Genomic DNA, 16,644 nt, shown 5'->3' with positions numbered 1-16,644 from the left:
TACTGTGCGGATGCCTTTAACTTTGCGAAAGGAGCGAAACAGCGCCCCCAATTTGTCGCCGGTGGCCAAAAGGTGTACTGCATCCATATTTGCCATTGAGAATGAATGGGAAAGAGTTAGTATTAACCAGATGCAGCGCAAAAGCAGGTCACTGGGCCCCACTTTGGGCGCCCTGTACAGTATCAAACGCCAGGTATGGACACAACTTGTAGTAAAGTAGTAGTAATCAAAAGAGAAATAGAAAGATAAAGGCAGTGTTTCTAGTGTGATTCAAAATGTTCAAGCACATCCTTTGGTAAAGTTGAGACTCACTGGGCTCGGTGTTCTGCAGACACTTGGTAGCCCGTGTGTGTGTGTGCTTGTGTGTGTTCTCAGGTTTAAGTCCACGTGGGATAAGGCACAGCTGGACCAGGCGCATTAATCACTGTGAGAAGACGTGACGCAACCGCAGACTGCACCAAACCCGCTCCGACTGAGGCAGCTGCAGCACCTCAGGCACGAGGCTCGCTTTGGGAAAGAGCCCCGGAATACTGTGTGTGCAAACAGAGCCGAGCACTGTCATAAGTCTGACTTCAGCCGCAGACTTGCAGTTGTTTGCTCCATGTGGAACACGCCGCCATGGAGCGTGAGTGAGGGCCGGGTTTCAGGGGGTTGGAATCGTCATGATCATTAGAATTTGGGCTAAAGCTGTTCAGGGGATTCTTAATGCTGTGAAATTTGGTTCTTGTGGAATATCGACACCGAGTAGAGACTTTTGCTGTAAAACACTGACATAAATATAAGAAGAAATGCATTGTAAGATACAGAGCCGTGGGAAGATGTTTTAGTTAGGGGGCGCTGAGGGACAATATTTACCCCCAAAATACTTTTTCTGTGCATAAATCCTATTTATTAACCTCTTAACTTCCGCCTGAACCGAGAGCATTTTCTCCTGTTCTGCTTTACCCAAATCCTGTAGGCCAGTGTAACACCTCATTTGAAAGACCTACAAAACTAAATGGATCTTTTTCCTCACATCACATTTTTTTTCAGCACTTTTTTTGTTGGGCAGTCGTCTGGTTTTTGTCAAATTTTCGTGACTTTTTTGTCACTTTTCCGTCCATTTTTTCTTAATTTTTCGTCCAATTTTTATCACATTTTTGTCAATTTCTTGTGACATTTTTGCCACTTTTTCATCAATTTTTCGTCACTTTTTCGTCAATGTTTTCTCACTTTTTTGTCACATTTCCATCCTTGTTTCGTCTCAGTTTTGTTGCTATTTTCACTGCTTTTTTCCAGAAGCTTTTGGATTGGGGTAAAGCTGGAGAAAATGTGCTCGGTTCAGGTGGGAGTCGAGGGGTTAATATTGCCTGCAGTTCACAAGCTATCCACCAGGGGGTGCTGCAGCGCCCTCAGCACCCTGGGTTCCCACGGCCTTGGTGAGATATGATTTAGGCCGTGGATATTTAGCCGGGAAATTGACTGATGTGAATTAAAAAAATACTATCTTGAAAACCTCTCACAGCCCCCTGACCAGAGGGGTTGGTTCATTTACTGTCACAGCTGTAAGCACCTCCGCTTCACAGCTCGAAGGTCCCGGGTTTGATTCCCACCAGGACGGGGTCTTTCCGTGTGGAGCTTGCATGTTCTTATGACTGTTTTTATGACTCTGTGGTGGCCTCTGCTCTCCACTACGCTGCCGTGTGCTGGGCCCCGAGCCGCACAGAGCGGTACAAGAACAGACTGAACAAGCTGGTCAGGAGGGCCTTTACTTATATGACCTGTTCTAGTTTTTATCCTATTTTTATTGTTGCTGTTCACCTATTGTTGTATTTCTGCTTTGCTTGTTGTACATGGGAGACCTCGTTTTTATTCTATTTAACTGGTTGCACATTTTCCTGTCTGTTTTTGCACACTCTGAGTGATCTTCTTGAACGCCGACTGTAACAAGTGAATTTCTCCATTGTGAGATCAATAAAGGATTATCTTATCTTGAAGTGGAGGCAGAGCGAGAGAGAAAGCGGGAACCCGCACATTTATGATGGCAGTTCATGGGTCACCGCCCATGCGCACCTGTTTAGTAGCTTACATAAACAAACAACTGTTACTTGTGTGTGAACGTTCAGTAAAAAAATCTAGATATAATCTTTATGTTTAGGGCTGTAAACATGACAAAATGGGCAAAAGTTGAAGGTGTATGAATACTTTCGAGAGGCACTGTTTTTGTCTCCTTTAGAAAAGAAAGCGCTGATCAAACTCTTTTATTTTGATCTTTCCTGGCTCACTCCTCACTCATTTTTATTGTCGTTCCTGACCAGAGAGCAGCAACAGAACTGCCCTTTGTGATATTTATTTATGTTTGATTTGACACGGGAGCTGTGGGGGCCTCCATTTGGTTCCCAGGCCGAAACACACCTCTTACATAAGACACCTGACAGCAAATAAATGACAAGAGGCTTTATTGAGGTGAGCTAGTGGGACACGAGGAGGAGCCACGCCCCCAAAGAAAATCACAAAATTACATTTATACAATAGATACAAACAAACGCATTCACTTCCTGTACCAAATCCGCATCTTCTTCTCCCGTTTGATCTTCTTCTGGAGCTGTAGTGTCCCGTACAGGAGGGCCTCGGCTGTGGGGGGGCATCCTGCAGAGAAGGGCAGACTGTTACCCTCTTTGATGCCTTCACTGAGCCTTTAGAGACAGGTTTTATTCACACACTGTGGTATTGGACAGATGCACAAACTCAAGACAGTGGAATATTTATGTATTAATATGAGTCAGCTAGATTCTATTTCATATGGATTTGACATTAAGGAAGAAAATGGCTTGGATTATTGCCTTTTTGTCCGAGAGAGGAAGCTATCGGTCATTTCAAAAGGGAAGCGGCAAACGTTAGCATCTTTTCACCATAACTGTTTATATTGAAGTAGTTTATTCATGAGAAATACACAACCCACTACTTTTCAGAATGTATTGTGGGAAATGTTAAGTGAACTACTTTTTCTCTCTGGACATTCGAACGCCCCTACAAAATGGCATGACCACGATATAGTGCACTAGAGGGGATAGTGAGGAGAGGGAACAACGTTAGAACATGGTTTAAAGCTAGGAAAAACAGGACGTTTTGCAGGATAGGTCCACTTTAAAACGATGTAGTGGAATTACTCTTTACTCCTCATTGAAACAATCTGACATGATGATGCGCTGCCTCGCCTGACGCTCACGCACACCACAGATCAACCACCCAGATCAGTGTTCAACAAGTTAGACATTTTATTTCCAATTTGCGCATACACTCAATATATGGGAGTTAAAATACTTCACTTACTTTACTATTTTTCTTTAATCATTATTATTATCTAGTAAATCAAGACTGTTGGTTAGATTTGGCTGTAGCTCTGGGGACTGAGTCCAAATGTAAAATAATGAACTACACCAGAGCTACAGTCTGTCATCTGCCTCTGTCGTCTGCCTCTCAACTTGTGTCCGGTGGGTCAGTCTATGGTGGACACCGGCTCGCACTGACGTTCACGTGGGAGCGCACACACGTGTGTCCATGATAAGAGACCATCTTATCTTATCTCTTATCTTATATGCCGCTGAGTGCGCCGTTTGTGGAAAAACAGACACCACCCAAAACTCTGAAGTTCGGGTATTTGAGAATGAGGAAAAGTGCGAAAGGCTCGGCTTTCTGTTCATTACGTTTCATTTTTTACAGCGGGTTAGCAGTAGCAGCTCAGTAGTCTCGCCAACCAGACTCCGCTTCTTTACAGAAGAGGGTCTGGCAACACTCCATTGCGCGCAGCGATATGGAGCCTACCGACCAATCAGAGCAGCTCCCTGAACGGGCGTCACGTTGTTGCAACCACTTCACGTAATGCTCCGGTATCTAAATCTAAATCTAAATCGGATACTGTATTAATCTCTGTAGAGAAATGAGTTCTCTGCATTTGACCCGTCCTCAGTGTCACATGGGGCGACCTGTAGGAGCAGTGCGCTGCCAGCTTGGGCCGGCGCTCGGGGACCCATCTCCATAATGTGGAGCCAGGCTGGTGGTCAGAAACACCTGGCTGGAGGATTAACCTATTGCACATGTTTTTTTTTGTAACCTACCACTAACCTACACAGACACGGGGAGAACATGCGAACTCCACACAGAAAGGCCCCGTCCAGGTGGGAATCGAACCCGGGACCTTCGAGCTGTGAGGCACGAGCACTAACCGCTGCGTCACTGTGTCCTATGCTTGTATTCTATTTTTCTGACATAAACGCCAGAAGTCATTTACTGAACTCCGTGTGGCAGGAGCGCCATTGTTAATGTCCCAATGATACAACTTTCTTGTCGCTGTTTCTGTCGTCACATCCGCTCTGTTCTCATTGGCTGCTGCGCTTCGGTCGTCCCACATTAGTCCCGCCTCAAGCAGCAGCTTTTCTACGACAGGGTCGCCAGACTAGTCTCCTGTTTATTAATTAATAAACATCGGAGATTAGTCTGGATGCCAGGCTAGCAGCTCAGCGGGTTTCTGAGTAGAATAAGCATGTTTTGAATGTCTATCACGCCGTGTCTTTTTTGCGATTTGATTTATACATTTGATACATTTAAACATAACATTTTGCCACAGCGCCCCGCCCCACTGCCAACCAAAATCAAACTAACTCAGGAACACTCAGACTAACACAAGTCACCTGGAACATAAATGTCGACTGGCACGATGCGGTCACAGCCTCTGACCACGGAGTAGGAGTAGTGATAGTAGCCTCCGCCATTGGCACAGCTGCAGACACAAAACATGTACAACAGATCAGATCAGACTGAATTCAAAGCGTTTACTCCAGCGGTGCGGCGGCCGATCCTACCTTCCCATGGAGATGACGTACCGTGGCTCGGGCATCTGGTCGTACACCTGCCGCAGAGAGAGGAGAGGTTTAGTGGTCGGAGCGCAGGTCTGTGGCGTCAGCTGCGGCGCCGGCTCGTGACCATCCTGCGCCGGCTGGAGCTAAATCCCGCCACGTTTACTCAGAGATACCGCTCATCCTGCCTCCCCGAGAGCGAGCGGTGTGTGCACAACTCTCCGCTTTATCCAGAGGACTTTCTACTGGGAGGTTTGGACGAAGGAATTAACCAGTGATTCTCTTTGTTCCTGCCTTTTCATAGACCACTTTTTTCTTATTTTTTTGGTAAACATCGACACGGATTTTTCCCTGTGTCAGTGTTTCTCAAACATTTCACACATAACACAAAATACCGCCTTACCACTAGGGCTGGGCAGTTTTTTCGATACCAGTACTTTAACGATACTTGGTTTGCAATACTAATACCTGAAACTGGAGAATAGGGCTGCTCGATTATTGAAAAATAATAATCACGATTATTTTTGTCATAATTGAAATCACGATTATTCAAACGATTATTTGTTGCCTTAAAAAAAAGTCTATCTTTATTTCATTTATTTATTAATCAAAACACTGTGGTGATATGTTATGTTTTCTGGACAGTCATAAAAGTACAAATGATTTCAAGTACGCCTTGATTAAAGAGAGGTCCCTGTTTCACGCCTGCCCCCTGCTGGCCAGCCCTCACACCTGCGCAAGCAAACTGAGCAGCGCGGCCTGATGACATCATCACACAGCGCCGTTTGTTTTTATGTCAGGCAAAAGCACGAGCCACGGCACGGGAAAAGCGAAGGGGAAATAATCCCAGCGGCCTGAAATAACGCAAGTCTGCTTTGCAAAGAAAAAAGAATTTGAAAAAAAAGTGGAAAAAAAAATTGGAAAAAAATTTGGAAAAAAATTGGAAAAAAATTGAAACATTTAAAAAAATTATGCTAATTTTGTAATTGTTTACTGTTGTAATGGAAATTGTAATCGAATTTCGATTAATTGCACAGCCCTACTGGAGAAACGTTTTTTTTTTTCTTATATTATTTTACATTATATTTCAGTAACATTTTATTCATCCATGAAATAAATAAACAAATGGAGCTGATTCGTGAGCAGATGTTTTCCTCTAGTTTCATTTAATGCACAAAAAACTCTCATTGTCTCGTCCAAACTGTTCCCGCTTTAATGGGCCCTGGGAGGGACCTTTACCTTCCTGAGCGCGGGGGCCATCTTATTGGTGAGCGTCCCGGCCACGATCATCACGTCGGCCTGCCGGGGGCTGGCTCGGAACACCACTCCGAAGCGGTCCATGTCGTAGCGCGGGGCCGCCATGTGCATCATCTCCACCGCGCAGCAGGCCAGCCCGAACGTCATGGGCCACAGGGAGCTCTGAGGGGGACAGGCCAGTTCGGACGTCAGGAAACAAGTCAAACCTAAGTTTTGGTTCATGAATTACTGATATGATATATTTGTAATGCACGAGTTGCAATGATCATATCACTGTATGAGTTTATCATTACATGAAGATATTTAGTGCAGAAAAGTTCAGTGATCCTTCAGTGTAACGCTTTTCCGTTAGTTTTTTAGTAGATATAATGGGTAACATTTTGCTTGCAATAAAAGACTGTATTAATCTGACACTGGAGAAAAGAGTCTCTTGGTATTGGTTAATATCGGATATCGGCAGATATTCAAACCCCTAGTATCGGTATCAGTATTGGAAGCCAAAAAGCTGGACCGGTGCATCTGTAGAAGAAAGGCCAATTGGTGAAACTACTGCACTATGCAATATTGTCTACTGTTTATCCTCATTCTTACAAACATAATGAAACAATACAAGAATAAGCCGAATGCCCATCTCGGGTCGCCCGTTGCATTATGGGTAATGGAATTTATTTCGGCTACCAAACAGTATTGATAGTTAGCGTAAAGCAACGAAGAAAGCTCTGATTTGGGCCGTTTTAACCGCTGGAAAGTTGATGATATAAAGTGCTTTTGTCGTCACCGTGGAGCTTGTTACGATGTTTGCATAAAGTCTATTTTTACAACCTCGGCTGAGTAGCAGAGATACAGAAACTGAAAGAACTGAACGGCCGTTCATATGAAGAGCTGCTTCAAAGTGACGACCGGTCCTTGTTCACAGAGTTGGAAAAACTATGTGAGAAAGACATTTGTGACCCTCGAAAGCGACTCTTGGACAAAGTGCAGGATCTGAAACTGTGGCCTCAAGTCGCCGACATTTAGAACATTTAAACTGGAGTGACAAACACGTAGAGTTCTTTTTCTTTTGTCAATAAGGAGGCGGACAGTAAATGAAATCTTTTTTGATTATTATTGTGACCAGAGAGATCCACGTACACATACAGGCTAGGCCTCTAAATTCACTTTATTTGTATTTTTTACGAGTGATCTGATGGTGAACAACATGGCTGATCGATCACTAGTTTGACAGACGGAAATGTACCCACTATATTTAACATCAACACCGTTTTGAAACTTTTCCCTGCAATTTCAAGCCGAATTTAAATGATTTAAGAAGTGGCGGTGTCTGTGTCGGGCATGTGGTCCACTATGGTCCGCTCCTGCCTACGGAGCCGCCGTCATGACGTTTCTCTTGCTTTCAAGATATTGACAACACAAATATTTGTAAGAAATGTCACTTGAGACTTAAAGTCTTTAAACAAATGCCTGTAAGCCTTGTAATTCACAGTTATGGCTCAATACACTTCAGTGCTCAGGCTCCGCTGCCTGAGAGCGCAGCACACGTCCACTCACCCGACGCGCCCAGTTGACCAGGTCGTCCAGCTTGGTGATGACATACTCTCCTTTGCTGCTGGCCACTGCCTGGGGCTTCGCTGCAGCCACCGCGGTGCTCTTCTCTCGCACCGGCACCACACTGACACACACGAGGAGAGATGGTTGTGTTAGGATAAACTGTCAGAAGAAATACCTGGGCATCAAAATATTTGTATCGGGCTACACACAGACGGCCTTCATGGAATCTGGTCTGTTTGCAATGAATGAATGCAACTTGTATCTGGTCTCCTGTCTGATCGTAAAGCATCTTGGAGCTGACTCAGGGTGCAGACTGTGTTGTGAAAGGCCACATACACAACTATAAAACAATTTGACAATGGCTTTCCTATATTTGTAGAAAGCAAATTGACCCAGATCCAAAAAACGCAATTTTCGGAGTGGTACAAACTAATGTTAGAACCTCAAAGGGCCTTCTCTACTCTACTGGCTCGTCGTTTAATCCTCTCTAACTGGAAGTCCCCCTCACCCCCCAAACACTCTCGCTGGGTGAGTGACACCATGTCTTTCCTTCAACTTGAAAAGATTCGGATCACAGTCCAAAAGTCTGTGGAAAAATTTCAAAGTATTTGGCAACCCTTTTTAGGGTTTAGCAATTTAAGACAGTATATCCCTGTTATTTATTATTTTATTTTTTTTAATTTCCTTATTATCTATTTATTTTTATTTATTTATTTATTTATTTTTATTTTTTTATTGTATCTATTTATTTTATTATTATTATTATTAATTTATTTTTCATTTGTCTGTTTGTTGGTTGTAGAGTTGTTTTTCGTTATTGTAGAGTTGTTTTTTTCTCAGTTATCTGAGATATTTATACAGTATGTACATTTGATATATATATATATATATATTTTTTTTTTTTTGGGGGGGGGGTATTATTACCCTGGGGTGGCTATGGTAAACATAAGTTTATTCAAGAACTTTGTCCTTGACTATTTGCCCCAGTATGACAATGGAGTGGACATTGATGTGTGTTTTCTGTACTTAATTTCAAAAATAATAAATACATTTTGAAATAAAAAAAAACAATTTGACAATGGCATTAAATTGGACAGGCTTTAGCGTTAGAAGGACCACAGACTTCTCAAAATATTGCAGACTCTGGAGTAAGGCTGAAAGATCTATCGTTATCTTCTCGATTTCGAGCTGTGAACATTTAAGATTTTAATATCGAACGAAAGAAATGTTCCTCAATAATACTGCACTCTTTTCCATTGTGATGTTTCTAGTTTTCTGAAAAATGCTTGGTTTTCACCCAACCCATAGTTATATCGTATCAATATGGAGATATCTGGCACAAATATCTGGATATGAAATGTTGTCCATATCGTTCAGCCCTGCTCTGGAGGTCGTCCATAATGTGTGTCCAGAGTGATGAATGTGTGAATGACTGCAAAACATCCAGGACTTTTGAACTGCCCTAACCCGATTCAGTTCAATAGTTTAATGGTAAAGACTAGCAAAAGGAATCCTCACCTTGTATTGTCGCCTTTTCCACTGGTATGCAGGCTCCTCTGGACGGTGAGGGCTGACAAGTGCCTGGAGGAGGAAAGTCGGATCATACCATTTGTGAATAATACAGGACATGGGTGACCAGCAGAACAACAAAGCTCAAGTTGTGACAATGCGTGTGTTCAGGGGCGGACTGGGACATTTTTGTTGAATTTTTGTCACATTTTTGTTGATTTTTTGTCACATTTTTGTTGATTTTTTGTCACATTTTCGTTGATTTTTTGTCACATTTTTGTTGATTTTTTGTCACATTTTTGTTGAATTTTTGTTGAATTTTTGTCACATTTTTGCTGAATTTTTGTCACATTTTTGTCACATTTTTGTCACATTTTTGTCACATTATTGTTGAATTTTTGTCACATTTTTGTTGAATTTTTGTCACATTTTTGTTGAATTTTTGTCACATTATTGTTGAATTTTTGTCACATTTTTGTTGAATTTTTGTCACATTTTTGATGAATTTTTGTCACATTTTTGTTGAATTTTTGTCACATTTTCGTTGAATTTTTGTCACATTATTGTTGAATTTTTGTCACATTTTTGTTGAATTTTTGTCACATTTTGTCTCTCATTTTTTGTTCTGGTTCTGTCACGTTTTTGTGGCCTTTTCGTTGCTTTGTTGTCGTGTTTTTGTTGACTTTTCATCACATTTTTGTTTTCTTTACATCCTCTTTTTTTCTCACTATTTTGATGCTTTTCTTTTTAGCTTTTAGATTTGGGTAAACCTCGGTTGAGGCGGGACCGGTGGCCCTAGAGCCAGTGGCCCTTCTGTGCTCTTCCAGAATGGACATATGGCCAGTCCGCCCCTGCGTGTGTCGTAATAGCTCCAGACATGTCAGCTATTATTTTATTTTTATTCTATTTTACACATTTTAGAGCCGTCAGTATAAAACAGTTGGTCTTTACCTTGTTGAAAAGGAGCCAAACATGGCCACGCGGGGCGCTGCAAAACAACATTACACAAGCGTTACATCAAACCTGTTACGTATGCGCCGGGAATGACAAAAACACCGGCTTATTCACAACTAGCTATACTTTGTTCATGACTCAAACATTAACTCGTGCGAGGTTTGATAATAACGTCCTCCTGAGCGTGTTGTGGTCCGGAGCTAGCATTAGCAGCGGCGCTAACACAAGGTCAGTGCACACAGAGGATAAACGCTGGACATGTGCGGCACAGACAGTCCGGACACCGGGCAGTGCACGGTCAGAGGACCCGCTCACGGACGGCGGGTCACACACAGCTGCTAAAGGCTGCTGGGTGTACAGAGGGATAAGGAAGAGTCGCCAAAGCATCACTTACCAACCAACGCCGCCATCTTTGAGACAGTGATGACTGATTACGTCACAACACTTCCGGTTTGTTTGATAACAAGTGCGGCGGGGGCGCTGTAGTCACGCGGGCAAAGACGGGGAAATAAAAGATGAAAAAATAATAATAAAATGTGTATTATTATTATTATTATTATTATTATTATTATCATCATTATTATTATCGTTACTATTATCATTATTATTATTATTATTATTATCATTATTGTTATTATTATCGTTACTATTATTATTATTATTATTATTATTATTATTATTATTAGCATTATTATTATTATTATTAGCATTATTTTTATTATCTCAACATTTGAGCTGGTCCGTTCACCAGGGGACAACCAGGTCCGTCAGGTTTGGTTCAGATCATCAGCAAAGCCAATAATGTCTTGTCTTGTGCTTTACAAGCCAGTGCTACCAAGTTTCTGAAAGCATTACAACACTGCACTACCCATTGGCCCTCATTTATCAAACTTTCGTACGCTGAAATCAGAGCGTATGTGGGGTGTACGAAAAATCTCTGCATGTTTTGGCATTTATCAATATGAGCGCACCGTGCACCTGGTGTATCCCCAATATTTTATTCACACCACACTCATTGCAAAAATGCAATCTAATTGTTCGCGCCAAGGTAGTCATTTTCATTAGATAAGCTGCAAGATGCAATTTGATGGATTAAGTCATTAATGAGGCTAATTAAAATACATTAATTCATTAATTCATTAATTCATTTTTAAGTCCCCCAATCAGTGCGGAAAGGCAATTGGTCAATGCGGGTCCAGCACAGCCATAAATAGAGGAAGAAGTCACAAAAGACCCCCTCTCAATAATGGCAGACCTTGCGCTGTTAGAAGATGCAAATGCTGCATTAAGACGAGAGAGGGTCTTCCGTGATTGAAGTGATTTACTGAGTGAGTCAGAAGACTGGTTGATCAGTAGATTCCGTCTACGCGAGACGCGCTCCTGTGCCATTTCAGTGCCGCTTCAGGTGCTGTCCACGCTGGGTTTCCTGGCCACTGGGTCGTTCCAAAGGGAAATAGCAGACAGGTCTGGAATAACCAAGCCAACTATGAGCTTCATCCTACCGTCTGTGCCGGCTGCCATCCGAAGTTTGACACCACGCTACATCCGATTCCCATATGACAATGCCCAGCAAGAAATGATTAAGAGGGAATTCCATGAGATTGCCGGCCTTCCTGATGTCATTGGGACAATTGACTGCACACATGTGCGTCTGAAACCGCCATCCGTCAATGACTACGCATTTGTGAATAGAAAGAGCTATCACTCTATTAATGTGCAGCTCATCAGTGATGCCAAGCTGCGTCTCCTAAACATTGTAGCTCTGTGGCCTGGGAGCACCCACGATGCATTTATTTTTCAGCACAGCAGCGTGGGCCAAAAATTGCAGGAGGGAGCTCTCAGAAGACAAAGTTACCTTCTCGGTGAGTTAAACGCGGCTGGCAGCTCTTCAATAAATGTAGGTTACATTTCAATTAATTAATTTTCATGCTCTAGGTGACAAAGGCTATCCACTTTTGGAGTACCACACAAGGACGCGTGCCACAGTGGAACGCTGCATTGGTCTCCTCAAGGGAAGGTGGCTCTGCCTGGGACATGCAGGGGGAACGCTCTTATACTCCCCGGAGAAAGTGTGCCATATAATCCTGGCCTGTGCGGTCCTCCACAACATCGCAGAGAACCACGGTGTGCCATTTAACGCACACGCGGAGCAGGCGATACCAAGAGAACAGTGGCCAGCACCCCCTGCACGCCGGGCCATGCGGCTTAGACAGGCTCTCATTAAATTATTTTGAAGTAAGAACATCATTGGAACACTTCTTTATTTTTTTAAATTGTCATTGATTTTGTTCAAGGTGTCATTTATTGACAGAAGAGCCTTATTAATCAAAACGAGCTGGTTACATATGACGTCTTGTCTTGCCAGGACCTCCTCAGTCAACACTGAGGCCCGTTGTCGGGCGGATCGTGCTGCAGTATCTTGGCTGACAGGTACAGGCCCATCCCCTGGCTGTGTGCTGGTCCCAGCCTCTGCGTCCGTGTCTGCCTGCGCGCTGGTGCCTGGCGTTGGCTCGTGTTCTACAATAAAGCACATCATGAAAATCTGTGTCAGTGGCCTATATTACACAAATAAATAATCATTTGTTTAGACAGATTTAGATTTAGTCCTTGGAAAGGGCTCACCTGCAAGGGTCTCCTCAAACATGTCGGTGTCGCCATCACCACCAACGACTCCTTCCGTTGAGGCCGTGCCAATTAGGGCTGCCACCCGCTCCTCTGTCGCTGACAATAGTGAGCTTCGGTCTGGTCCCACCCCACCAGTCTGATTTAAACTTCTTTTAAGAGCAGCGACTCTTTTTTTTGTACCAATTTTCAGATCAGACCATTTCTTCTTTACCTGTAAATTAAAATAAAAAGTTTATACATAGTTAAGATTTAACACGTTCATGAGCGTTATCATAATATAAATTATAATACACAATACTATACAACTTACCTCATCAGTGGTCCTTGTCACTGGTCCCACGCAGTTTACCAACGCTGTTATTTCATTCCATATTTTATTTTTTTGTGCTCCTTTAATGCCGCTCTTCAAGCTTCCGAAGAGTATCAACTTGTTTTTTGCAACTTCAGAAATTATCATTTGTATTTCTTGCTCTGTGAAGTTCTTCTTTTTTACAAGTCTGGTCGTCTTCCGTTGATCCATGTCGCGGAAACTAGGCGTGGAAGAGCTTGGTGGTGAATATTTATGGGCGTGACTTTCATAAATACGATGGGTTTCAGCCGTGGCACTTACTAACAGCTGCAGGTGCGTACGCACGGATCTGGGCGGAACTCACGCGTTCATAAATCTCGCGCGCGATCCTGCGTATTTCCAAAATGCACCCAAAATATACGCCCTTCTCTGCGCAATGTTGATAAATGAGGGCCATTATGTGTAGTTTTGAAATACTGCTTTGTGACACAATATTGTCATAATGTATTGCAGTAGATAGCCATGCAAACCAGTGCCATAGCCCTTTCGCCTGAGCAAAATGGGACAATATCGTTGTCTGCAAAACTTAAAAATAATTTGTGGATGTGGAGCAGGGACAAAATAGGACTGTATTTGTTGCCTGACCTAGATAATGGGAGAGCCGTGGCTGACTGGACTGGTCTGGCCGCATTCACCGAGCTGTTGACAAAACTATTTTGTAATAACGTTTAATCGCTTCAGGAGATGTCATGTCACATCGAAACTGGATCTGTGATCTGCAAGTCAGTGTGCTGCCAGGAAGAGAAAAGTGCTTGGCCTGTTTAAAGAAAACTTCAGATTATTATGGTACTGTTTTGTTCGTAGTTAGTTGGTAACCAATCAAAACTGGCAACATTTATGGTAATTATGTCACTTCACTGTTTTACAACATGTTCCAACAGGAATGGTTTAAATCAGTTAAGACTGCATGGTTAAAGAAGATAATACAACTGTGATAGAAAAGATATTAGTGTAGATAATAGGCATAAAATCTGACCTAACATTTGTTAATTAAATAATTATGACTTTTTCTTATGTCCCTCCCTTTGTTGATCTCAGAAGCGAATCAGAATCCATTACTTTAGCCTGTCAGGTCCAATCAGGTTGTTTACTTCTGAAATATCTCTCTTTCTCTCCTCCTCTATGCTACAAACTTACAACATAGAAATAAAAGAGGAGAAGCGATCCAAACGTGGACAGGTAGCATGCTGACTATTCCGGGAAGCTTTTCAGTGCTCTTTTGCTTGCCTGTATTTTGCCTCACGAGTCGCGGCACTCACACAACTGGGCATGTACAATACTACGTCTTTGCAGTTAATTGTCTCAAATGTTTGTCATAAAAATGCTTTAACGAGTGAAAATCCACCTTACATCTCTTTAATGCTGATGGGTGTTGAATGCAGTTGTGTTTGTCCGACAGAAATGTTTTTTATAATTCACGGCCTTAGGTGTAACTACAGCATCTAGCTAGGCAACAGTCTAAGAAGTGGCATTCAATCCTAACATGCGGACAATAAGCAAGTCGGCTAGTCTGGTTTTCGCTCGCTAGCCTGCTCGATTTATTTTTCCTATAGCCGCTAGCATTAGCCATCAAACATCCAGATGTTTTCAGCTGTTGTAATCCATCAGCGACATTTAGATGAGGTCAAAGCTAGAAATCATAGATAAGAATTAGCGTATAAAAGGGTCCTCTGGGCTAAATGCTACATGAAATTCCCTGAAGTTCTTTCCTTTTTGTGGGTGGGATACACTGTGGCGTAGCTATATGTGGGGGCCAGACACATGGAACTTAGTTTTCCATTGTGTAAAAACAGCTAAATGATTCATTTGGACGTTTAAAATGGCTATTATTGTTCCTTAATCTAAAAATTCTCTGAGTATATGCGTTTCCAATGACATCATGCATAGTTCCGGCGGCCATTTTGAATACCGAAGTATCATTATCAGTATCATTACTACAATATGTAACAATATCTCTACTCATCTCTAGGATGGAAATGAAAGAACTGATTGACGATAGCATTTTTATGTACTGCTAATCATTGCTCAAGAAGGTAGCAGTTAAATCACGGCCCCAGAGACGCACGTTTATGTGATATAACCACATAACGTAGCAGCTCTGTCTGTGGAGCTACAGCAGGATTTACTAAAGATCTGCTTCACTCCTCAGACTAAATGAACACATCAAAGAAGAAACAGAAAACCTTTCTCTGTGATTTTAACAGTTTGTCATGTCAACAGAGTCTCAGTCTGAGTCAGTTTTTTAGCTGTTCAAGACGCTAGCATGCTACCGGTTAGCAACTGTCATTAGTCAACTGTCAATGGCTTCAACACAATAAACATCACGTCTGTGAACACTGAGGAAATACTACAGTAACAGCTCAGCTCTGACCTCTGTCACATGTTGTAGCCACGGCTTGATGCTTGGAGTTTGGTTCAGGGATTTCTCTTGCAGAGGCTTGCCGTGTTGAAGCTAAATGCTAACCGGTAGAATGCTAACATCTTGAGCAGCTTAAACACTGACTCACTGGTTTCTTCCCATAAACGTGCGTCTCATCTTCTTAAGCAATGATTACGAGCAATGATTACGAGTATATAAAAATGTCACTGTTACATGTTGTAGTGGTGCATACTTCAGTATTCAAAATGGAAAAGCTAGTACAAAACAAAGGCTGTGCAAATAATCACAATCAAATTACAATTGCAATTTGAATGGTTGCAGTTTGAATGACTGTAATTTGGTACACATTATATTTTCCTCGGAAAAAAACCTTACTGTAGAGCTTGCCAACCCTGTAGTTTAGAGCACTACAAACACACTAAACCAAAAACACAGTCAGTCTTTTCTGGTTATCTTAAAGTCACACCACATAACATTTCACCCTATGAAAAATACATTACAAGCTTTTATTTTGTTATAGACATGAACCATGCCAATATCACATTGCACCAGCCCCTATGGCTCCTCCTGCAGGTGGTGGGTCCACAGAAGGACGGCCTCATGGTTCAAACCGGGCCTGTTGGTCTCTCATGAGGGGCTTCTGAACCGCTCTTTGTCTGACCCGTCACCTAGGACCTGTTTGCCATGGGAGACCCTACCAGGGGCACCAAGCCAACAGAGCTCCAGGATCATTCGGACGCTCAAACCCCTTCACCACGTTAAGGTGGCGGTTCCAGGAGGGGACTAATCGAATCTATTTATTTAATCCTAATATATAATGGGAGGTTGTGCCAGGCGTATTGTTTTAAATGTTGTAATCTGTGCTTTATTTAAATATAAATGAAGTTTGATTGATTGATTTGATCTTTCTGAATAAAAAGTTCATCATGTTTAAGCATTTATTCATTTGGTTTATTTTCCCTTTATTTATCCAGGATCCCACAGAGAGTAAACTCTCTTTTTCAGGGGAAACCTGGCCCTACAAACTCCACATAGAAGGCTCTGTGCGGCTCGAGAATCGAACCCGGTGTAGCGATTTCAAACTACCCCCCCATTCACCTAAACCCCGGTCCTTTGAAATCGATTTCAAATTACCCCCAGGGGTGACCTGAAACTGATTTCAAGTTACCCCCCTGATTTCAGATTAC

At 42.4% G+C, this 16,644-nt stretch overlaps 1 protein-coding gene across 1 annotated transcript; it reads right to left on the bottom strand.

Moving 5' to 3' along the window:
• Window positions 1–2,436: 2,436 nt before the first annotated feature.
• On the bottom strand, window positions 2,437–10,566 carry ndufs7 (NADH:ubiquinone oxidoreductase core subunit S7). The gene is made up of 8 exons (XM_079581334.1): window positions 10,498–10,566; window positions 10,101–10,137; window positions 9,159–9,221; window positions 7,641–7,761; window positions 6,075–6,254; window positions 4,842–4,888; window positions 4,671–4,759; window positions 2,437–2,628 (listed from the first exon to the last, which is right to left on the bottom strand). Exons 1-8 carry the CDS (start codon window positions 10,511–10,513, stop codon window positions 2,531–2,533), a joined length of 651 nt encoding a protein of 216 aa, XP_079437460.1. The 5' UTR covers window positions 10,514–10,566; the 3' UTR covers window positions 2,437–2,530.
• Window positions 10,567–16,644: the final 6,078 nt, after the last annotated feature.

This window comes from Gobius niger, assembly GCF_951799975.1.
Source record: "Gobius niger genome assembly, chromosome: 22".
Lineage (NCBI taxonomy): Eukaryota > Metazoa > Chordata > Actinopteri > Gobiiformes > Gobiidae > Gobius > Gobius niger.
Note: the sequence above shows the minus strand (reverse complement) of the source record. Positions and strands in the feature narration are given on the sequence as shown.

Bases quoted from the DNA above. Each gene is read 5' to 3' on its own strand.
- ndufs7 (XM_079581334.1), bottom strand. The intron at 9,222-10,100 runs GTAAAGACCAAC...TTCCTCCTCCAG, and splicing joins TTTGGCTCCTTTTCAACAAG to GCACTTGTCAGCCCTCACCG. The intron at 4,760-4,841 runs GTAGGATCGGCC...TTGTGTCTGCAG, and splicing joins TACGTCATCTCCATGGGAAG to CTGTGCCAATGGCGGAGGCT.